This window comes from Patella vulgata, chromosome 7 (genome assembly GCF_932274485.2).
Source record: "Patella vulgata chromosome 7, xgPatVulg1.2, whole genome shotgun sequence".
NCBI classification, from domain to species: domain Eukaryota; kingdom Metazoa; phylum Mollusca; class Gastropoda; family Patellidae; genus Patella; species Patella vulgata.
In genome coordinates, this window is record NC_065885.2 from 29,344,738 (window position 1) to 29,369,444 (window position 24,707).

The 24,707-nt window shown below is 34.7% G+C and overlaps 2 protein-coding genes across 2 annotated transcripts in view; one reads left to right on the forward strand and one right to left on the reverse strand.

The window, feature by feature from the left end:
• Positions 1-4,534: 4,534 nt before the first annotated feature.
• On the reverse strand, positions 4,535-10,448 carry LOC126827092 (uncharacterized). Its single transcript, XM_050556286.2, has 4 exons — positions 10,284-10,448; positions 8,606-8,723; positions 6,341-6,477; positions 4,535-5,839 (listed from the first exon to the last, which is right to left on the reverse strand). Exons 1-4 carry the CDS (start codon positions 10,327-10,329, stop codon positions 4,986-4,988), a joined length of 1,155 nt encoding a protein of 384 aa, XP_050412243.1. The 5' UTR covers positions 10,330-10,448; the 3' UTR covers positions 4,535-4,985.
• Positions 10,449-13,178: 2,730 nt separating this feature from the next.
• LOC126827091 (sortilin) overlaps positions 13,179-24,707 on the forward strand; it is a 31,253-nt gene continuing 19,724 nt past the window's right edge. The window contains exons 1-4 of the mRNA XM_050556285.2: positions 13,179-13,506; positions 16,709-16,774; positions 19,828-19,889; positions 21,808-21,910. Of these exons, the coding sequence (XP_050412242.1) occupies positions 13,219-13,506; positions 16,709-16,774; positions 19,828-19,889; positions 21,808-21,910 (519 nt within the window). The 5' untranslated portion in view covers positions 13,179-13,218. The remainder of the gene's footprint in view (positions 13,507-16,708; positions 16,775-19,827; positions 19,890-21,807; positions 21,911-24,707) is intronic.

The following is a 24,707-nucleotide window of genomic DNA, read 5'->3' on the forward strand; positions in this document are numbered from 1 at the left end:
ATTAAAACCATATGTTAGTCCCGAAATGACCTAGTTTGTGTCGAGTGGACGTTAAACTCCGTTTCTCTCTCTCTCTCTCTCTCTCTCTCTCTCTCTCTCTCTCTCTCTCTAACTGATTAGTCAAAAGGAAAAACCTTATCATGTATCTGGAACTGGAATTTGGTATCTGGAATCTGGAATCCGGAATTTGGAATTTGGAATCTGGAATTTGGAATTTGGAATCTAGTAATTTGGAAACGGGTATTTATCCGGCCCAGATAGGTAAACTAGAAGTAATTAGTTGTGTAAAATTACAATTTATATAAATTCTAATTTGTTTAATTGAGGGGGGCTGCCAATTTGCTTTTTTATCGGTAAGACATGAATTTGGAATTTGGAATGAGCCTTCTGGGCTTTCGTACAAACGTTCTAAATGGACGCTTTCAGCCACCACAGAATCAGTATAAATACACGAACTTTAATAAATGATTCATAACAAAATACAACACAAGGTATATATGGATGTAACTACTTCTCTATTATTTAATAACGACGTTTCGTAACACATACAGGTCACGTGTTCAAGTTAATGATAAATATCCATTATAGTCAGCCTATTTATACATATTAAAGCTTACACCAGCTTAATTACAAAAACCAAAAGAAACCAGAAGAAAAATTAAATTCGAGCTAGCTTTACTAAATTTAGATATGTATAAATAGGCTGAATAGATGGATATTTATCATTAACTTGAAAACGTGACCTGTATGTGTTACGAAACGTCGTTATTAAATAATAGAGAAGTAGTTACATCCATATATACCTTGTGTTGTGTTTTGTTATGAATAGTTAACCGTGTTTCTAGATGTCATTTAAAGATTTAATAAATGAGTTGTCCTTGGATTTATCTATTGATAGTGCATCAATTCTAGAGTTATCACTAGTATGTACTTCCTCTGTTTATTATCATGTATTGTTTAAGGCGGAAATTTTAAATAATCCATTTAAATGAACAAAAACAATCAATAGCAATATCATGCTAAAGTATTTTATCCTAAAGTTTGTTTGTTTGTTTGGGGTTTTTCCATTGGCGAATACAAAAGCTTGAACATACTGTTCCCAGCGTGAGCTTCTCATAATCCTAACAATAAATCATTGAAGAGATTACTCTTCTTAGACGAAACATATTCATTTTCAAACTAGGTTGAATAACCAGGTTATTTCTTTAATTCCATATTATTAGACAGAAATATTCGTCAAAATATTGATTATTCTTCGTTTCAAAAGAGTATATGCATAAACTGGCATCTTTTAAAAGAAAGATGGTGGTCAATAAAAATAAAGTACCATGAAATTAAAAGCAGTCATAATTGATGCAGTCACATATGAGTATCTAATCAGATTATATAGACAGTTGAAAAACCTAGAGGATATAATAATAATCGGCTTCCACTGAAAGGTTCCGCCATAAAGATTATGGATAGATATTAGCTTTCTTATAGGCTATAAGATTGTGAATATACGTGAACTTTGGACTACAGACGAGTTATTTGCCCCTGAATTTCATAATCACATTTACGAACATGAAGTAATTAACTATAAACTGAGAGACCGCGGAGTCCCTGGTGTGTTTTCCCGTTACAATTTCGGGTAGCACAATTTTTCTCAAATATCCAGGTTTATTTGACTAATAAGGCTTATGATAATCATAATGAATAATATAGATATATTCAAACAAGATTATTATGTATATAAATAGTATTTAATATACATCATTATCTAAATAAAGTACGATTTATTAATAACCAAGTCCAAAGTTCTAACAGTTGCTGGATGTCCGGTCGTCTGATTCAATTCATTCGGATAACATGGGTGTATTGTTTTGGGGGTTTATAATAAATTTCTCACCCAAAATGAACTCTAGCAACGGTTAATTTTAATAAACCATGTATGTAGTAAATATGCTGTGTATGAATAAATTATTTCTTATAGTTACAAATATTTTCATCCACGAAGTTCAGGGCATTGTTTAGATTAGAGGCACATATGGGGACTATAGCCTCTATCGATGTAACTATATTTGAGCTATTTACGTCCGATTATTTATACGGTCTTTTCTTAACTCGACCTTACGAATGGCATACTTATTAATATGGCTCAAATTAAAACTTGTGTTTTGTTTTTACTATGTGTACAAGTAGTGCAATGTCTGAGAAAGAACATTTTATTTCTGGTGTCAGATGATATGCGACCAGAAATAGGGGCATACCTTGGCCCGGATTTTCCCTCACCAGTACATCCAACTATTCACACACCGAACCTAGATGCTTTGGCTTCTAAAAGTCTTCTGTTGAAGAGAGCGTACGTTCAGCAAGCCATTTGTTCTCCAAGTCGTACATCTTTACTAACTGGACGTAGGCCGGACACAACCCACGTGTACGATCTCGTTCATTATTTCAGACATGTGGGTGGCAATTACACAACTATTCCCCAGTTTTTCAAGAACAATGGTTACAGAAGTATTGGGATGGGAAAGATATTTCATCATGGTAAAGCATCAGGACAAGATGATCCGATCTCCTGGTCCGAGCCATACTACCATGCACCGGATGAAAAATATAGATCTAATGTAGTTACGTGGAGAGCAGTATCTAAAGCAGAATATGACATACGTCCACTACCAGATATGCAATTAACGGATTATGCGATTAAATCGTTACGACGTGTGGCTCGTGCTGCTAAAAGTGGAAAACAAAACTTCTTTATAGCTCTTGGTTTTCATAAGCCCCACCTACCATTTGTTTTTCCTGACAAATATCTCGATCTTTATCCAAAAGATAACGTACGCCTTCCAGATAACCCTTACGCCCCAGTTAATATGCCAGAAATAGCATGGATCAATTACATGACGGAGGAAATGGCCAACTATCATGACGTCAAAGAAATAAACCCCTCAGGAGACATTAATACCACCCTTCCTGATTATTTTGTTCGTAATTTACGAAGAGCTTATTACAGTGCTGTATCGTACATAGATGATCTCGTGGGGAAGGTGCTAAATGAATTAGATATGTTGGGGTTATCAAATAATACGGTTGTTTCATTTTGGGGCGATCACGGTTGGCAGCTTGGGGAGCATGGTGAATGGTCTAAACATACCAATTTTGAAGATGCTACCCATGCCCCAATGATGGTACACGTTCCAGGGATAACAGATAAAGGGATAATAACAGAGAGGCTTGTGGATTTTGTGGACCTTTTTCCTACTCTTGTAGAAGTCGCTGGTTTTCATCCACTATCGCTATGTCCAGTTGATTCAACTAAAGTAGCCCTGTGTAGGGAGGGGACTAGCTTTGTGCCGCTTATGAAAGATCCTAAGCGCGAATGGAAATCGGGGGCATTTTCGCAATATCCTCGAATGAATTACACGGTGATGGGGTACACGGTGCGTACTAACATGTACAGATATACCGAATGGCCCGAGTTTATTGGGGAACCGGAATATAAACCAAACTGGAAGAAGCTGTATGGTGTAGAACTTTATGATCATTCTAATGATCCAGAGGAAAATTATAATCGTGCTAACGATCCTAGTTATAGTAGTTTAAAACAAAAACTGAGTGCTAAATTGAGACGAGGTTGGCGGTATAGTCAACCAAAAGAAACCATAAGTCTTAGCATCAAAGGTTCTTGTTCTCTATATCCCTAATTCATTATAAGTGTATTATCACTGGTAAGCTGATACCTTTCTTTGACTTATGAACCTAGACCTTTTAGTAATGGCAATTTCTGACATTAAATGACATAAGTGATCATTATTCTAAAGTAATGTTTAGTATGTATAGAAACTGGTTAGAAATTATACAGTTGCCAATAATTAGCAAGGGTGTAACTAGCTGTAAAAAATGTTACTAGTGTAGAAGAGTGACTATTTATAACTCATCAATATTGAATACACAAACCTGGACAATAGTGGTGTATATCATTTAATGGTCACGGTTTTAACACCTTACCTACTTAATGGCTTCTGCTTGATTACTAGCAATTTTAAATAAACATTATGTGTTTTAAATGACGTCTTTGATCTACTACTGTCGTATAGATTCATTTACAAAAGTTATTTGTTGCTTGGTCAACGATATCAACTTTACGGTGTATACATATTTAGTCTTCACATAATAGATTTCTAAATTGCAGTTTCACTCGTATATTAAACCACAGATCACATAATCTGTATTTATCAAAGGTGGAGTTTATATTTAGTTCCCACCCAAGAACTACAGAATTGACGCAAATCTAGACATAGATATTACAAGATTTAAAATTTATTATGGGGTATGCGAAATATATCTATATTGTATTGTGTTGAATGGAAAGTAAGTATAAATACAATCTTTTCTCGGTTATGCTTGGCTAGACTTTAGAAGCTGCCTACTACTCAAACTCCTGCCCAGTATAGTGTGCGAAAAAAGGTGCAAAACCTCGTATGTCTTTCCAGAGACACGGCGAAAATGCGATTCCTATATTACATACTGTGGAGACTACAGTAGTAAATACATGTATAACAACAATTTATTAGAAAAATAATAACAAACTGTACAAACTATATAATAATATAACTACTTCCTTATATGACTTAAACAACAGAGAGAAATGTGCTGGAATCAGCGTGTATTTGGTCGCCGGGGACGGAACTCGTTGACAGATCATAAATCCAATTAAATTCCGGGACAGTCATCGTAATACCATTTAGTTGACACATTCAGCAGACAAAACAAATTATTACCGAAATAAGGAATTTGGAAATTACGTTCATGCATCAATTACGTTCAAGAAAACTTTATGTTCATTTGTGATTCTCGTTATGCTTGTTATAAACCTTCATCGATTTATTTTAAAGGCATGTCAAACTTTAAAACTACATACACGCATGCACGCCAAGATCGTCTCTAGAAAATTCTCTATAAAGCTCTACGAGTTAATTTGGCAGGAAAACAATACTTTTTTATTTTCCGTTTCGATGTGGCACGTTTGAATTTGAATGATGTGGCACAGACTTGGATCTATTAAGTGGACCTTTCTTTTTGCGTGCAGTCTGGTTGTGTATATTTAAAGATTTGGGCTGCACGGGTACTGATTGGCGCCTGGAAGGACCAGCTTCAGGCGATATCCTTGGGGCGCTTAAATTTCTCACCGATTCTACTGTAAAGATATCAATATTTCTTTGTTCATTTGCTTGTTCTGAGTTTACATGGGTGCTGTTCCCAGCACTGGGCATGTTGACTTGAAAAAGACGAGCTATTGCCCGGGGGTCCCTTGTTTCTGGGTGTATTGTGGTTTCTGGGGGAACATGTGGTGACCCTTGCTGATTCTCAATATCATCAACAGGTAAGCTTTCGTTGAATAAATCTGGTTCTGGTGGTAGTTCGGTTATATGCTGGGGAGCATCATAAGGAGGTGGTGGTGATGATACTTCTATATATCTGGGTGTACTGCCCGGGGGTGGCAGATGTGTTCTATTAAAGGAAACTAGACCTATAGGCACTGCTAGGGAATTGTTTGTAGGAACAGCATGTTGATGATTATCGGTCTGTGTTGGCTGTTCCGGTATTGATTCCTGTTGGAAATAGGAAGGAGGGGGCGAAGATACTTGAATATATCTCGGGGCGCTATTTGGTGTTGGTGCACGAGGTCGATGCGGTGTGGCTGGGGGTAGTGGTGTCCATCTTGACTGTGAAGGTCGTCTAATGATGCTTGCTTCTGGTATTTCTGTGTAAGATGGAGGTGGATCATGTTGTTTATATGGCGGGGGTTTTATAGGTTGAGCCGGATTTCGGTGGTAAAATCTGTCATGTGCACCTGAAATGTGTCAGATTGAAAAAATATATTGCTATATCCCATTGATAAACTCCCCTTATTAGGTATACATGAAGCTATACCTGAATAAAACATAAGCAGCATTAAAAGACATTTGGGTAAATAGCTTCTATACACTCCTAATTGGAAATACACTGGTAACAATTTTACGGAATACAATTAGTGTTTATTACTGAACGACGTTTTAATAAGGGTCTTAAACAGAAATGTTATTCCTTATAATTTTGATCTGACTATTCCCTGTTCAGTTAGTAAATGTCATTGAAACAATTTACTCTAACTGGACTTTGTTTTTCTTCTTTACTTTAACAGAAGAAACAAACAACAAATTTGACAACTGTCCTCCAAGTTACATGTCGTGTGAGTTAATATGAGTATCGTATACCACATATGATTTGGATGAAAGTGTTTTCAAACTCAGACTTTAATACAACATTTTCCCTTTCCAGGGAAGCTAAACACTAAAAACATACTTTAACTTACCAAGAAAAGATAACTCGGAACCAGAATTTAATCTTGATGATCTGTTAATTTTATGTTTAATACAGCAATATAATAAAGTACATATAATTGTGACAAACGCTACACATGCGAAGAAAATACCAACTATCATATCACCCCTGTTAAAAAAAGAAAACAATAATTTATAGAAAAACAATGAAGTTTAAACAAAGACCTACAGGTTAAAAATAACGCGAAGCTTGAAACTGTTTGTGGGGTTTGACAACCCTGTTGTTGATTGCCTATGTTGGGCAGTGATGTATTTACAGTGGTGGAGCATTGGACTATCAGATTTTGATTTTTACAAAACACAGCTGACTAAATCAACTAGACCGTTTTTGGGATATTTAAAAAGGAATGCTACCCTCACCCCAAACCAGTTTAAGTAATCTTAACATTATGTAACCCCACCACTACCATAGGCCACTGATAAATGGTACCGGGTAATTAAAAATGGGTAATAAAAACGCCCGACAAACCTGTGGTCCGCGCCCTACGGATGGTTATTTTCCATTTTTTGTCTTGTGTGCGATATTATTTTAAAATGAGCGTCGTCTCATAATTACTTTGGTAGTTTTTATAATAAGGCATGCTTCGATTCCTTTAGCTGGTAATTGAGCTTAACTGTGATTACTACACAGGATCAAATGTACAGTACACGGATCAGTGATCATGATAATCTGTGATCAGGAATTCGCAGATAAGAGAATAATTGTCTAAACGTCGTGCTATGCATATAAACCAGTGATTGTATTGCTATGCATATAAACCAGTGATTGTATTTCCATATAAACTGTGTTGTGTTTTTTTTCTCTCTTTTAAGGAGTGTACGCCTCCAGTATAGCAAAGTGACAGTTGGAATTCGAAATATCAGTAGGTCATAGCTCCGCTGTCCGGGCAAAATTTCCCCATAACACACTGCATTAGCCGAGACATTTAATTCACATTGTATTTCATTTTATTGCTTTTTATATAGGAGCCGCTGTGGGTCAGTTAGTAAGACTCTGGGTCTGTTTCTCGGGCGTTTCCGACGCGGTTTCCCTTGTCAGTAGTGCTGGACGGAGGGCAGCTGTATATAGTCGTTCGGATGGTACGAAAACCGGGGTCCCGTGTACACAATTTCGTGCACGTAAAAGAACCTTTGCCAGTTGGAATTTGATTTAAAAAAAAGTAAGCTGTAGAGCCGCAGTCGGGGCAAAATTTCTCTCATGACACACTGTATGGCATGACGTATGCCCGTCGTTATTAGTCCAGTCGTTGCAGAAAAGTAGGATTTTAAACCCCATTTCATTTCATGCTTTTACTTTTATATATATCTTCCTCTTTATGAAATTGATCACATGAAATTATGAATATCAATGTGGGGTCGCCAAAGCGCCTATGTCCCCGTGCGCTAAGGCCCATGTGCGCTGACCTAATGGTCAGTTAAAATATGTGATAGAACTGGTTAACCCGTTCCAAATTTAACACAGAGATCATTGCTACGATAAATGCGTAATGAAGGTTTCAACAAATGGAAGTGACGAATGCATTACAAGTTATATTTATAGCACGGCTTTCATGAGTTAACAGGTTTAAACATCGAGGCCGTAAACCAGCAAAAGAGTGCAATAACATTGAACATGTCTAGTTATTGCACGGTTAAGTTCCACCCAATCTACTAGAGGGAAAACAATCTGTTTATTCAACGAAAAGAACAAAGGAAGATTTCCCGTCCATGTTACAATGTTTTTATTAAGTATAGAATGAATAAAAACAAGGGAATGTACGGACTATTTCTATTTTTGTCGTGTTCTCTTATCTAGTGACATTCAGTTACTTTTTTGAATTGTCAGATATCCTCTCACAGTCTCAAATAACAACTTTTGGTCTTCCAAGGAATTATTAGTGAGCAGAAATTCGCCCGTGTATCTGTTATCACTCGTCAATTCAGTCAGTTATATAGAAGGATAACTCGTGTTTTCCTTTTACGTTCGTCACTTCCTTTTGTTGAAACCTTAATTACGCATCTATGGTAGCAATGATCTCTGTGTTAAAATTATATCTGGAACGTGTTTAACGAGTTCTATCACATATTATGTGATAATGACTGACACCAATAGTGTCTTAAGTTTAAGTATACATAGCTAGTTTGGTGCATGGCGTATGCCCATTTTCATTATTCATTGCATAACCAGTTTGTAAACGGGGATGTTCAGTTGACACTGAACCAGTGAGTGGAAGTAAATTACTATATAACTAACTTACGAAACACAACATCTTGTATCGTAACCCTGACCGCAGCATGTTGAACTACATCGTATTTGATAGGTATGATGTCCTGGATATCCCGGAACTGATACAGTGCAATATTCTCCATAACAACCTTAACAAAAAAATGATATAGGTTAACTTCGTGCTTTAGACTCAAGTATAAAGCTTTTTAACAACGTCCTTCCATGCACCCCCCCCCCCTCCATTTCAGTAGTGCAGGCCCGGAGGAGGGAGGGGGTCAGACAAGGGACAGTATCTAGTTGATGTGCACGTAAAAGAATTCAATTGCTGTCCGTACATTGTATGTCGTATGCCCCTTTTCATTGCCCCGGCTGGTGCAGAAAATTAGGATGGTAAACCATATTTCATTCATTCATTCCTTCCATGCACGTTTACAACAAAATAAAACAAGTTGTTTTAGAAAGGACCAAACATACGATGATACGCTAGGTATCTAGAAGGTGGAGAAATAGTAACGTAAATGGGGAGATAGGTCGAATCAGTGGAGAGGCATTATGTGGATATAATGTCCACCAATCACAAACTAGGCCATTTCCGTACTGACATAAGTGTGTATCTTAATCTTTATTTCAATTATTTGTTTGTGCACATGGGTATTTAGCAGTGGGAGAAAATTGGAACCCGGAAAAACCGCGAGATTAGGCAGGCGACCTTACTCCTTGTCACGTACACAGCAGGGAGTCGAAACCACGAAACTTGACTTAATGACGGGACCTTATAAACCATAGTGCACTCTTGACACCATAAAATTGTTTTTGTTACGGAATTTCATTGTGTTATATTCTGTGTTTGACTATCTCTTCAGTGAATATTGTAACGCACTGTTCATATTTAGCCCACGCCGACAATATACAGTTAGTAGTTGCATGCATTGTCTATTATCAATTATTCAGAGAAAGCAATTACACAAAAGTTATCTCTGAACCAAGTGCCATTATTGTCCTATTACGTCTCATACATCAAGAGGGGGTTTGATTTTTTATCCGCTTTATACATGGACGTCGGGAGATTATTTAACCTAATCTCCGTGATCAATACTTGTTAGCTCTATTTGTCTAGCCTTCTGGGGGTTTTTTAAACCCATATTACATGTATAATTATTCATATTAATCCATATTAATCATTTGAAATTTCATTTAAATAGTATATTTAACATTAGATATATTCCCTTTTTGGATTTTTAAAACATTAGCGATGTAAACATTTTAAATAATTTACATATGGAGTAAATATAAATAGTAAACCTTTTATGTATTCTGCCTATAATACTATGCAAACATGAAGATGGGTGGCTCTACGTTAAACAAGATAAAAATATATAAACACACACCAAAAGGTGTTATAATTCATAGCATTATACCTGAATGTGACTTTTTGTCCTTTTAACTGATATCGATCGAAATGTATTGGCCACTTAATTTTCTCGTACAGTGCTATTTAAACTCATTTAACTGGCCCATATCGAGCAAGTATACGGATTTCCGTTTACTCATAGAATTCGACGAAGTATGATATGGCATTAAAGCGATGAAAGGCATTTGATAAAATAATAAATAAACCAAAGTCATTCAAACAAAGCTTGTTTAAACGTGAATTCAAAAAAAGAAAAATGATATTAATATATAAAATATTCTTTATATTCCTTACTTACCTATGATACATATGAATATAACAAAACTGGCCAGGTGTATTTCCATCGCAAGTCCTAAATTTCAAAATGGATTCATTTTGATAAGATTGTTGTATATAGAAATATATCAGGGTAAAAAGTTTAGTTGGATATCGGCCAAAGTATTTTACCTATACTAGCGGTCTATTGATTGGGTTTTACTGTTATACGCCATATAGTACCTGTATTGTTATACTGTTTTTGTCGGGGTTGTGTGTGTACGACCTTTTGTTAACAACCTTATAATGCCGGTAGATTTTTCATCGCAAGTTAAGCGAGAGATTATGTACAGTATGAAATATATATGTATATTGTCCATTGCTTTGTGATTCTTGACAACAGAGACTATATAGACGTGTTACATAAAGCTAGAGTCGTAAATAGAAGACATTGTTCTATCAAAATGACGAAGGATGTTTTCGGTAGTCATTTTTTTTTAAACACAAAACGACACATTTAACACGTCTAAAGATTACCAATTTTAAGGAAAATATCCTTTAATAAAAACAATTCTTAAGATATATATAGTTATGTTAAAAGGGATTTAAAAATATGTACAATAGATAAAATTATTCTTTTATTGAAAGGAAGATCATTTTCAGCTGAAGAAAAAAACTCACGGGGTTAATTGAGTTCCATTACTTTATAGAATAGTTTTCTTTATGTAATTGTTAATTGCACATTGGATGAGGTCAAAAGCAGTGTTAGGGAAAGTATTTATGACGTAATCATATAATTATCCACTAATAATGTAGACAGAACAAACTAATTATTAAAAAATTAATTTATTATTTATTTTCCAAAGTTTCAACTTTATTATTAATTATTTACCAAAGTGTAATCTTTTTTCTAATCTGAACATCAGATTAGAGCAAATTCCTAACTTCTGGCCAGTATGATGTGACCGGGGTGGTCCTGCAGATGTCCGCGGATTGGATAAACTTAAAAGACTAACATATCAATTCGTACATTCTTCGGGTTAACCTCGTCTTCCACCAAGGATGATATCGCAGATAATGTACATCCATGTATCAAATGGAATTATTTCTAATTACGTGTTTAGATCAAGTGTTGACATAAACAAGCATTGATGTGGGCCTAATAATTTACAGTATAAGAAATAAAACAATGGTTATTAATAGATTAATCATATATGATTGACATTTTCATGCTATATTGACAGTCACTTTATATCTGTAATACTTATAAACAATAATGGATTATAATGAATTAACGTGTCGCCATCAGCATTATATAACATTATTTCATACTTGGCTTGTCACCTTATAAGAACACATCAGGGGCGGACCCAGGAATTTCTGCAGAAGGGGGTTTGCCAGGTTCTTGTTAAGGAAATTTGACTGGTGACAATGCATGATGCCACCATCGTCTCCAAATTACGTAGGCATACAAACACATTGAGTTTTTTTAATGAGCGAAATCCAACACCCCGTTTGACGTCAATTTTTATTATGAATTACAACGATCACATTGTGATTCATTTTCACTGATGCAAATCATTATGTCTATGTCATTATCTCGCGCTTTGAATATCCCATCCCACCATCTGATAATAGGGGATAAAGTACACAACCATGACACTTTTCTCATAAAAATTATTGTTTAGCAATTTTTTTCTTATGTAGTTGAACTGTGTTGGGGGTGGGGGGTGGACCCCACACCCTCTTGATCCACCCCTGCACACAAGATTAATGATTTGAAATAATAAAGGATTCAAGTTGAATACTTTCACTTTTAAAGCCTGAAATATTACAAATATAAATTGTAACTATAACCCTTACTGTTCTTATAGTGAACATGGAATGGGTTTTAGCGTCCTGTTTTCTGAATCAACCGGGATAATGAACACGGCCATCCATGCAGTGTGCCATGAGGGAAATTTAACTCGAACAGCAGCGCTTCCGTCGAGTCTTCGTCGAATTCCAACTTACTCTCAAGAGTGCTTTACGTGCATGGCAATGTATATACGGGGCCTTGTTTTTTGGACAAGGCGCTGTTTTGTCGGGTCCTGCACCACTCACAAGTGGAACCGGGGTCGAACCATTTCTGGTTATAGAGCCAGCGCCACCGTGACTCAACAGGGCCTGCATTTATTCGTAATGCAGTCCCGTCTTCATTAGCTCATAGTCGGTGCAGAACACAGGGACGATAAACCCCATTTCATTTCATTTCTTAATGCAGTTCAGTTTGAGAAGATTTTAATAAAATTGATAGATTCATTGCGATTTCTGTGTTTTTTTTAGTGTGTGCGTTTGTTACAGACCGTCAAGGATACTTTAGTCATTTCTTTTCAGACTTACGTTATAACCATAGTTATAGATTTGCATCCGAATTCCCAAACATCCAATTCAATCAAACTGTTGCAGCTGTACATTCACTAAAATGTCGCACAAAGCAGAGTGCCTCCAGACAAAATGCTTTAATTTGGGGTATTCGATAAAAGAAAAGTAAAATTAGTGTTTTATAAGATTTCGGGCACTTTATTTTGCCAAATAGACGATTTTATGCCAAGCCGTGTGGCGTCAGACAAAATGTTTTAATCCGTACTCAAATACAATACAAATCCGCGGTAATTCAGTTAAAGAAAAGTGAAATTAGAGTTTTATTAGATTTCGGGCACTTTATTTAGCCAACTAGACGATATTATGCCAAGCAGTGTGGCTTCAGACAAAATGTTTTAATCCATAGTCAGTTCAGTACAATTTTTTTTCCTGCTAACACGAAAGAAAAAGTTGCACAAAAAAAAAACAACAACAACAATGACAATCCCTAATGATATTTATTTCTCTAAAAGATCATGTATTATATAAGTCGGATAAATTTTATCAAAGGGAGATAATATTATAGGTGGCGCATTGATTTGTTTCCTCACGTGAAAGTTACAAAGCAAAACAACATGGAGAGAAGGAAGCTCTTTAAGTCGAAATTCCATTTTATGTTTGGATTATTGGTCTGTTCCATTACTTCACAAGTGCATTCTTTGGATCATGTAGAGAACTTTGAAATAACGCATAATGACTTTGTAGCAGACGACGCAAGCACATTACTTGGCCATGAATCGCACCTGAGATTTCGACGAGAAGCCACATCGACAGATCCAAAATGCACACAACAAGAAACAATTTTTCTAAGTGAATTATTTGATAGTACAAAAAACGTAAATGGAACTAAGCTTGAACAAAAGGTGTGAATTATTTTGTATATTTGAGCAGACGCAGAAACGTATTTATAATATGATTTTACTGACATGATGATTAGTCATTAGTCATTATAAGTGTCAACGAGAATTTCCACAAAATTTAGTTTTACTTTTTGCTATTTTTAGTTTTGTTATGATTTAGGCCAAATGGTAATGTTGTGATTGTCAGTCAAGCATAATTTCGAATTGGCGGAATTGCTATCTAGTGACATTTCTACTAGTCCCAGAAACAGATGAGGTTTGAATGTGATCAAAATCCATACTAGAATTTAGTATGTCGTTTCGGTCCCGTATCATTTTGGTCTTAAGATAAGACATTTCGGACTCAAGAAAATATGGCCTTGACGTTTCGGACACGGCTGGTGACATTTCGGACTCAGGTTGATGATATTTTGGATGCGCGTAGATGACGTTTCAGACTCTGGAATAAGTTGAAAGGAAAGGTTGAACACAACTGTCAAATCAATTTATACTAAGCCAAAAACTTGCAGGTAAAAATTTACCGGTTGCCATCAAGTACAGCATATGGAATCATGGATCACCAATAACAGCAAAATTTCCAAATGTTGAATGTTTATGAAAAGAATGTTTTATTTCTATAGTGATCGAGGGTATTTCTAAGTACCAAGTCCCCCTTGGTGTTCCAAGGCATCCTCAATAATAACAATGTTACCTATTTGAAGTCTAAAGCATAATTTGAGCTGCAGCTACGGCAAAACAGCAATATATAGGTTAAATCCCACTGGTAGCACGGGACTCTGTGGATAGGTGGAAGTAGTCCCGGTTATCCTGACGGACACCTGTATTATACAGGGCAAAATCACAATTCTTCTTTGTATCTGTAATGTAATAATAAAAAAATAGCTGAGGAATTTATAAGAAAAAGATACTGGTAGTCCAATTCAAAACACGAAAGAAAATATTAACATGGAACACATGGTTATAAAAGGGCCTCACCAAACAATAAAACATTAGGTGCACTTACGGTTCTTTATCATCGTTTCCAGTAAAAGTAATATATATGCTTTTAAAAAAGAATCATATGCTGTTGAATTTATTTCTTTGGTGGATGAGGAAAAACGTGAGTTGTTAATCATTGATAATGGCAGCTGTGTGTTAAATGCAATTATTCCATTTCACGTAAAACACATTTAGGCTTTCACAATTATAAAAATATGAGCAGTGATCGGTCAGTCAAGCTCGTTTACCGGTTGAGAAAAAAGGAAGTATTAGGCCTACCAATCGGATTAAAATACAGATCCTATTTCGTTTTGTTTTTTATAATTCAAAGTTTCGTTTTATTTGTCTGTACCTCACTAGGGTCTGGAAGAGTTGTTATATAACCTGTGTTCTGGATGGCGTGAGGGTTAGCCATTGAAACCATCTGTTATGACGACTTCTTGGCGTGCGATGTCTGACGTCATAGGGTCAAAAGCCGTTCGTAAAACCTCTAACAAAACCTTATACTACAACCGGTCAGGCCATTGAAAGTATAAAAAATGAAACGAAATATAGATCTGTATTTTAATCAGATTGAAGTATTACTAAATACACACAAATTTTCAACAATATTTTATTCTCAAGATCAATACCCACCGATGAAACAATCTTTTATTAGCGGTCTCAACAATCACCAATGAATTTTATAAAACAAAAGACAACTATCAGTCTCATATAAAACAAACCCCGAAAAAACAGCTGTTACTAATAGTAATATATATCACAGTCTATTAATTATTCATTCGAGTCTGTAACTGAATCCGAAATGTCACTAGACCGAATTCAAAAAGTCGTCAAGTAAGTCTGACCCGTCGTCGTCCAAAAGGTCGTCTGTGTTGAGTCCAAACCGTCGTCAAACTGAGTCCAAAAGGTCGTCTGTGTTTGAGTCCGAAATGAAGCTGGACAGAAATGTGCTACCGTATGTAGACCCATTAATATTGCTCTGTTAACACTTTGATACTTTCCTCTCCATTTCCAGACCCAATGCCAGTTGACAGTACAATGTATTTAGTGATTTACCCGCATACTGGACCATACCTTTAAACCATGCTTTCAAAAGCTGCATGTATCCCACTTTCAGTTGTTGGGCTTAACCTTCATGACAAAGTTTTTGGTTAAGTCAAGGTTTTAATTTGTCGCCCACCTTTCAGAGAAAAATAGGGACTATTGACATTATAATAGAAGCGTCGATCTGTCAGTCCAAATCACCTTTTTACTAAACACAAAATCAATTTAGATCTTGGTTTTATATTGAGTAAAAGAACAAATTAGGAAACAATAATGTTGCTTCAATAGATGTGGGTGTTTATTAGATGAATGATGAACAATTTTGGTGTAGTCTAATCAAAGATATTTAAAGCAATTTGATTTGTCGATGCTGAGGGACACGTTAAGTTTTCCTTTAATTAAAGATACATTATGGGAGATTAGATAACGAGTTGGCAGTTCTCACTATAATAGTTAAAAACTAGATAATGTAACCGAGAAATGAGCGATCGAAAATTCTGCATAGCCTCGGTTATCATTACTGAAGTCGGTAAGACAAAAATCATAGTCTCGATTATCCGTTAAATCGAGAAAAAAAGTTATGCAGCAAATCGGAGCATAATCCATTATAGATCGCAGGCTAGCATTGCCATCAAGAGTTGATTATGGTCTGGATACGTTAATTAATGTCTAATTAATAGTATAACATTTCAGGCCTAAAGAAAGACCTACAATAGGCAGATTTAGCTCTTGCATAATGTATGTTTAACTGGGATTGATGAAAAACCTGGTGTATAGTTTCAAACTCAGAGTACTGGTATAGGTTTAAACTCAGAGTATACCTTGACATAAAGCAATGGTCAGAGTTTTTTGCTTAGTAAAGGCTAAATAGATGTAGCGATTAGCAATTTGATTTGTCAAGACTTTAGGACACAAAACTCTGCTTTTAATTGAGATAAAATGTTCAAACTTGATGTACGGAATGTCTATTAGATTTAACTGAATGTCTTGACTGATTTCCATGACTAACATTTTCCGCTATGGGTAAACAGAGATCTATAATTATAAATCTATTGGAAATCAGGAAAGTACATGGAGAATCAGGACACAAGGTCGATTGGCATCTATTTGCTATATTTTTTTGAATGGTTCCTTTTTCCAAATTTTGCTTTTGTTTTCATTAATTTTTATTATTTTTCAGTTTTCTTTTGTTAATGAAACCAATTTGAAATTAGCCCTAGCATGGGCAGGTACAAATGATGATGGGGTAAGTGAAATGTTTATAATAATAAACTGTGGTTTTATTTTGGAGAATTAATGAAAAGTTATTAAACCTTTTTTGACTCATTTTATAAAACAATCATTCTTCAAGTATCGTGGAGCAATTGTAAATTTTAAGTTACAAATATTTTAAATAGGTTTCACCGAACCAAGCCCATGCATCAGATATGTTGCTTTTTATACACCAACATTGATATGTGGTCGTATATTGTTGTCTAGAGGCTAATGTTAAAGGAGCTAAGTCGCTAATATTTGGGACCTAGAAATTGACACAAATGGGTCGCAACGCATACAATAATGTAATATGAATGTATATAAATTGATTTACATTCAATCGTTTCTGTTTTTACTGTAATTTCTAATCAGTTCTAAAGGTTCGGCGAAATACTCCAGTATTCTCAATCGAATTTCAATCTCTAGCGTCTGGTTATTCCAGTATACACCGATAGTATTTATTGGGCATGCTCTCCAGATAAGATTAAGAATAAAGCATCACTGTTTGACATGACTTGTGGAATATGCCTAGCCTCGTTTTTCGAGTCCCTTATTTCAAATAGTGCTGAAACGCATTATGGTACACGATTCGTGTACCAATTGTAAAATGTTTATTTTGTCTTAAATATTGGATATCAGAAGGCCCTCTTTTCCCGGTAATATCGCAACATCAATGTTGATTTAAACCACCAAATAAATCGTGTTTTCAGTGTCAAGATTTTGGATGATATTGAGTTAGAAACTTAGCTACTTTAATATACACAGTGTTTATGGACCTCAATCACTTTCAAATATCTTGTGGATGCTCTAGAGGCTAAAGTTAATATCCAATTGACTTTAATTTTATACACAGTGTTTATAGTCATGTGACGAAGAAGTCGATTGATTTTCAGCCATTTCCGATAATTAATACCAGAGTTAACGTTATGGCCCTTAAAGACTTTAAAATATCTTGTGGACCCTCTAGAGGCTAAAGTTAATATCTGATTGACTTTAAATTTATACACAGTGTTTAAGGTCATGAGACACAGAAGGCTATTGATTTACAGCTATTTTCGATACCGGTAGTTACTGCCAAAGTTATGGCCCTTGATCTCTTTGAAATATCTTGTTGACGCTCTTAAGGCTAAAGTAAATATCCAATTGACTTTAAATTTATTCACAGTGTTTAAGGTCATGAAACGCAGAAGCCCATTGATTTTCAAAGATTTCCAATACCTGTAATTACTGTCAGAGTTATGCCCTTGACCTCTGAAAAATTTTGTAGAAGTTTTTGAAGCTAAAGTTAAAATCTGATTGACTTTAAACTTATACACAGTGTTTTAACTGTCAAGAGACAAAGAATCCTATTCATTTTCAAAGATTTCCGATAATTACTGCCAGAGTTATTCAGTTAAGGCCCTTGATCACTTTGAAAAATCTTGTGGACGCTCTAGAGGCTAAAGTTATAAATTGTTTAAGGTCTTGAGACAAGCAATCGAAACAAATTCTAATGTTTTCTGATAATTACTTCATGGGTTATTACCTGTTATCAGATTTTCATGTGTTGTAAATATGTTCTCATTATTGACAAAAGAAAAAAAATATGCGACAACACTTGTTAACTGCCCAGTTGACTTAGCTGCTGTGGGCACATGTTTTGTTTCCTGGCAACCTATCTTTGTTTTAGCTTATTCTCTATCCATCTCTTGCAAAATGTTGGCGTATCTTGCCTGGCAACCGCTTGGTTAAATAATGCAAGGAATTATGTCAACATACATGTAACATGTATCTTTTCCATAAGTAAAACACAATCCCAAATGTCAATGTTACCTGCCACTGGTAAATTTCACCAGGTAGATTTCCGCCGTTCTCCATGAGTAGTTGTAGCTTTCCGGCAATACACAATCCGTGACGTCATTTTAGTCCTTCTGCTCATATTCTAGTCCTTCTGCTCATATTCTAGTCTAGATATTTCTATAAGCAGAAGGGCTAAAATGACGTCACGGCTTGTGTATTGGCGGAAAGTAAGACTACTCTCGCAGAACGGCGGAAATCGCTAACGTTGAAATTTACATAGCTCCTTTAACTACACAACCAACCATGTCTATTTTATGTGGTTGAAAAATACTAATTTCCTATGTTACATGTAATACATTTGTATCTATAGATGTTCGTGTAAGTTGCTGTTGCAAGTTGCAATGAATAACTTTCTAAACTTATCATTTTGAATTCTGTGTATATTGTGATACACTAGGTAATTGATTGATATTTTATTGCTCCATAATATTACATTTTGATATAAAAAGATAATACTATTAAAATAATCTATCAACATTCCGTGAAATATTTCACTCAGATTTTTATACATACGGTGACAATAGTTTTCATTGATTCTATTTAAATTAGTGAAAAATCAATTTTAATTCAGGAAATTAGGTCACGTTTAAAGCATTTACAATAAAATTAAATGTACTAATAGTTATATTTTAATCTAATTCTTATTTAACAGAATTTGATTATACATAATAAACATCAGCCATTCAGTTTATGAATAAGTCCAACACACAAACATCTATTTTGATATGTGGTATGCATAATGTAAGCACTTTCTAACAGGTGTTATTGACAAAGACTATAAATAAATCATAGCAACAAGTTATTACTTTTAATAGTTACCTAACTTTTTAGAAGAAATAAATATTGTTACTATTAAATCTTCATTTAATATAGAATTGACTTGATAATATATGTATTCAGTTGTGAGACTATTGTTGATCAGTGAAAAAGAAATGTAATGTTTAATGGCTGACTGAAAGAATAAAACAAATAATCTTTTAGAGAAAAAAAATGATGTCATAACAATACTCTATGTTAACTATTAAAATAGATACCTTCTGATTGTTTCTCACAAAATAACCTAGATAAAGAGCTTAACTCCATTTCATTATATATATATATTATACAAGGATTATTTCTAGAAATATAATTCAAGAAAAATGTTATTATTATTAAATTAAATAACTTATTTGAGATATTGAATTGATATGATTGTGAATATTTCAGGTGTTGATAGCTGTTACAACTGAAGATAGTTTTGTTAATAAAGCATCTAATCTATGGAGAAGGTAAATAGAACACACCTCAATAAAATATATTGGTTTTAATCAGAGCAGAAAGCTCAAAAGAACAAAGATTAAAGATATCTTTGTTTGAGCCTAATTAGGTCATAGTTAAGTGTTAAGAATTAAAGACTTGAATGGCATAATTTACACACCACCATCCTCTGTTTGTCCATTTGTTTATCAATGTGAGTTGTTGCTCATTGCATGGTAACTACATACTCATAAAGTTATATTAGAGCCAGCATGATCACCAACTACTTCCAAACTACAATATTGTGAAAGCATCCTATGCAGAAAATATAAAAATAGACAGAACTACCTGTAAGTGTTGGCTGATATCTAAGCAGGGAGATTATCTACTAGTACTGGGTGTAATTGGCTGTGTTTTAAATTAAAGGGGAAGACGAGCGATTTTCAACAAGGTTTCTATATCTTAAATATATATAGATAAATAATCCCATCTGTAGCACAAGCAAAAACGTTTTTGTAAGAGAGAAATTAATTTTTATTAAACCGGAAGTGACATAGTTGGTTCAACACGCTCAATGGTCTCTATAGTAAGCATACAGATTTGGCATAAGTTTACAGCTGTATTGTGGTCACGCTCGACCTTTGGCCAAAAGTCTGATCAAATGGGTTGTTTATTAGGATATTATAAACATGAATATATGTTTGTTTTAACGTTTAGTACACAAAGCCGTCGCAGAAATTCACTCATACTGAACTGTACGCTGTGCCTCAATTCACGCCACATGGCTAATTGTTTACATCACATGGTTTGATTGACAGCTTGCAAGTGAGAGATGTTCCGTCTGCTTGAATGTTTTTGTGAGTGCTGAGTCTGCTGACAGTGTTTTTATTTATTTCAACGGACTTGTGGCACATATATATTCAAATAAATATATAAATTTCCAAAGAATGTCAACATCAAACACCAGCGTATTGGAATATAAAATATCTCTTTTATTGGGTCTACAGTAACATTCGACGCTAGCCATTCTCAAGAGGAAATGGAAGGAAAAATGAAAAGCCGTTCACGTCGACATTATGTGCCAAAATGCACTATATTATATGTCTTACATGCCCGTAATTTTGACCTGTTTATGTTGAAAAAAGCTGCCAGCAAGCACAAAAACATCGAAGCAGACGAAATACATGTCACTGGCAAGTTGTCAATCAAACCATGTGATGTAAACAATTAGCCATGTGGCGTGAATTGAGGCACAGAGGACTGTTCAGTATGATTGAATTTACGCGACAGCTTAGTGTACTAAACGTTAAAAAAACATATATTCGTGTCTATAATATCCAAATAAACAGCCCATTTCATCACATTTTTGGCCAAAGGACGACGCGTGACCACAATACAGCTGTAAACTTATGCCAAATCTGTATGCTTACTATAGAGACCATTGAGCGTGTTGAACCAACTATGTCACTTCCGGTTTAATAAAAATTAATTTCTCGCTTACAAAAACGTTTTTGCTTGTGTTACAGATGGGATTATTTATCAATATATATTTAAGATTTATGGAAACCTTGTTGAAAATCCTTGGTCTTCCCCTTTAAGGGTTAGATAATCAGTTCAATACATTTTACCATGAATTAAGTAAGTTGCGGAGAATTAGACATCCATAAAAAGCCAATGACAGTCAGTGGCTTTAATGATTGAATTATTTGAAATATGCAAACAATTTTTCACAGATATATTGATTTAAGCAGCAGATATATTTTTCTTGGTGGGTAGTTTGAGATGTATTTGACTCAATGAGTATCTAATTAGGCTCGTAAATTTTGTGGAATTATATGTTTTTAAAGAAGCGTGATAACAATTATGAGTGTATTTAACTTTACAAAGACTGTACAATGCATGACCTTACACATTTTGAATACAAAGATGATTTTCTTTTTTTAATTGTAGTGGAAATTTTGGTCGAAATTGGACTAAACAGAATGATCTTATACAACATGCTGTCATACGCCAAGATGATGGTGTCCAGAGAAATCCTCATAATCCTAAAAAGGTAAATAAGGAATAAGCAGATGAATACTTTGCTTTCTACCTTAAAAGTTTACAAAGCAATAAATAGCCTAAGATTAGGCTGCGGTTAATTAACTGTTTGTTTCTCATGTCCGTTTTCATCCGTAATAATTACACACTTCCATAATTTTTGGGTCAAATTTAGTGAAGTTAAAAATTTGTCCTGTAAAACTATATTTGTTTGTCTTTAAATATGAAGAATTAATTGACTTATTAAAATCCACTATTAATATTTATTGATGAACATGTGTCATGGCACCGTAGGTGATAAGTAAAGTACATGTAGGCTACAATGTGCAAAAATATACAGAGTTCATCTGTAAAACAGGAAGTGTTGAAGCCGTATGGTCGCTACAACATTCACCAAAGACCTGTTACGTAATTAAAAACAAAGACAGATATATATGTCTTTTAAATTGTTTTATGTACCTGACTAGCACTCTGGTACTATCTTCCTTCATAGCTAGAGAAACGAACATGACATGTAATAAATTCTTATAACTGACATGTTAAATAATCAAACTTATTTTGTATTTAAAAATTCAAGGGTATGCTTTTAATTATTTATGTCAGAACAAATCATCAACCCATTTGGAACAGGTCAGTTTGGAACAGGTAATTTCGTAACCTGTTAAAGGAAAGATGAAGAAATGATATGCCAAGAATGAATGAACTAAAGAAGGTTAACTTAGGAAGCATATCACTAATAATTTAAACTTATTTATCATGATGTCAAAGTCTTCCGATCTATAAATATTTATTAAACATACATTATGCAAGAGCTAAATATGCCTATTGCAGGTCTTTCTTGAGGCCTGAAATGGTATATAAACTATTAATTAGACATTTATTACCATGAAAAGACCTTAATCAACCTTCGATGCAGAGATAGGATTTCAAAACATTTCTTGTCCGACATTTTTACCGAAAATAAAGGGACATAACTCTTATCGTTATTTAAGCAAGCAGTTTTAGACCACATACAAAAATCACGTGTCGACAACATATTCAATTTCATACATAATAAAGAAAATAGGTGCACCTCGTTATTTTTATTTATTATTTATTATTATATCACCGTTAAACCCTAAGGACGGTTGAGTTCGAATTTCGTGAAAATCGGCCCAAAACTGACAGACAAAATTTCCGCTGTTTGTTCTCAAATAGCGTAAAATATGGTATATCAAGGTTGTGGACCCTATAGAGGTCACAATTTTTATCCGATTTTGTTGAAACTTGAAATGTTAGTTTATAACACAAAGATCTTGGTTCCTTTCGATATTCGCGCATATCGGATCCTAAATTCATGAATAATGGCCCCTGATTGTACGCAAAAATGCGTTTTTTGGCTTGTGGACCCTATAGAGGTCATAATATTTATCCGATTTAAAAAACTGTGTTAATATATCACCGTTACACCCTAAGGACGGCTGAGTTCGAATTTCGTGAAAATCGGCCCAAAACTGACAGACAAAATGGCCGCCGTTCGTTCTCAAGTAGCGTAAAAATATGGTATATCAAGGTTGTGGACCCTATAGAGGTTACAATTTTTATCCGGTTTTGTTGAAACTTGAAATGTAAGTTTATAACCCAAAGATCTTGGTTCCTTTCGATATTTGCGCATATCGGACCGTAACTTCCTGAATTATGGCCCCTGATTGTACGAAAAATCGCGTTTTTAGCTTGTGGACCCTATAGAGGTCATAATTTTTATCCGATTTAAAAAAATGTATTATTATATCACTGTTACACCCTAAAGACGACTGAGTTCAAATTTCGTGAAAATCGGCCCAAAACTGACAGACAAAATGGCCGCCCCTCGTTCTCAAATTGCGTAAAAATATGGTATATCAAGGTTGTTGACCCTATAGAGGTCACAATTTTTATTCGATTTTGTTGAAACTTGAAATGTAAGTTTATAACTCAAAGATCTTGGTTCCTTTCGATATTTGCGCATATCGAATTGTAATTTCCTGAATTATGGCCCTTGATTGTAGGAAAAATCACTTTCGTTTTAGCTTGTTTTCTATCCATCTCTCGAAAATGTGGGTGTATCCTGCCTGGCAGCCGCTGGTTCATATTTAATTCTCTTGCGGTATTCAAATTTATGACAGTATATATTTGTGTTGAGTGGTAGATATACACTCAGTACCCTATATTAATTTTGCAATTTTGAATATTATTCACCATGTCTTGATGTCCAATTGGGCATATTCCTGGTTGGACAATTTAGGAAAATAGTATCAGATATGTCCGAAATATACAGGCGAAATCCCATCACTGCCTCGATGCCATCTTATGTATCAGATTTTCACTGGATTTAAATCCAATCTGCTGCTAAATGCTTATTGATAATTAAATCCAAAAATGGATAATCTAGACTACATGTATGTTTTTTATCGCACCGACTTTAGTAATGATGATCGCAGCTAGGCTTAAAATTCAGTCGCTAATAATAGCGTGGAGCAAATTTTCAGCTTATTCCCTTTACATTATTTAGTTTTTAACTATTATGGTGAGAACTGCCAGCTCTTCATCTAATCTTCCATTATGCCCCTTTAAATGTAAATAAATCGTGGACACTGGTTACCGTTGGGTTTTCAATGACCAAGTAACTGACATTGGTTATTGCTGTAATAGAAACAGCATTAAACTGAAGAAAAAAATTAAATTTCATCCCAATAATTAATAATTACCTCATGTAGCATGTGTATTTTACAAACTCAGGTCATAAGAAATAAACAATTAATTAACCGCGGCCTTAAAGTTTTAATCAAATT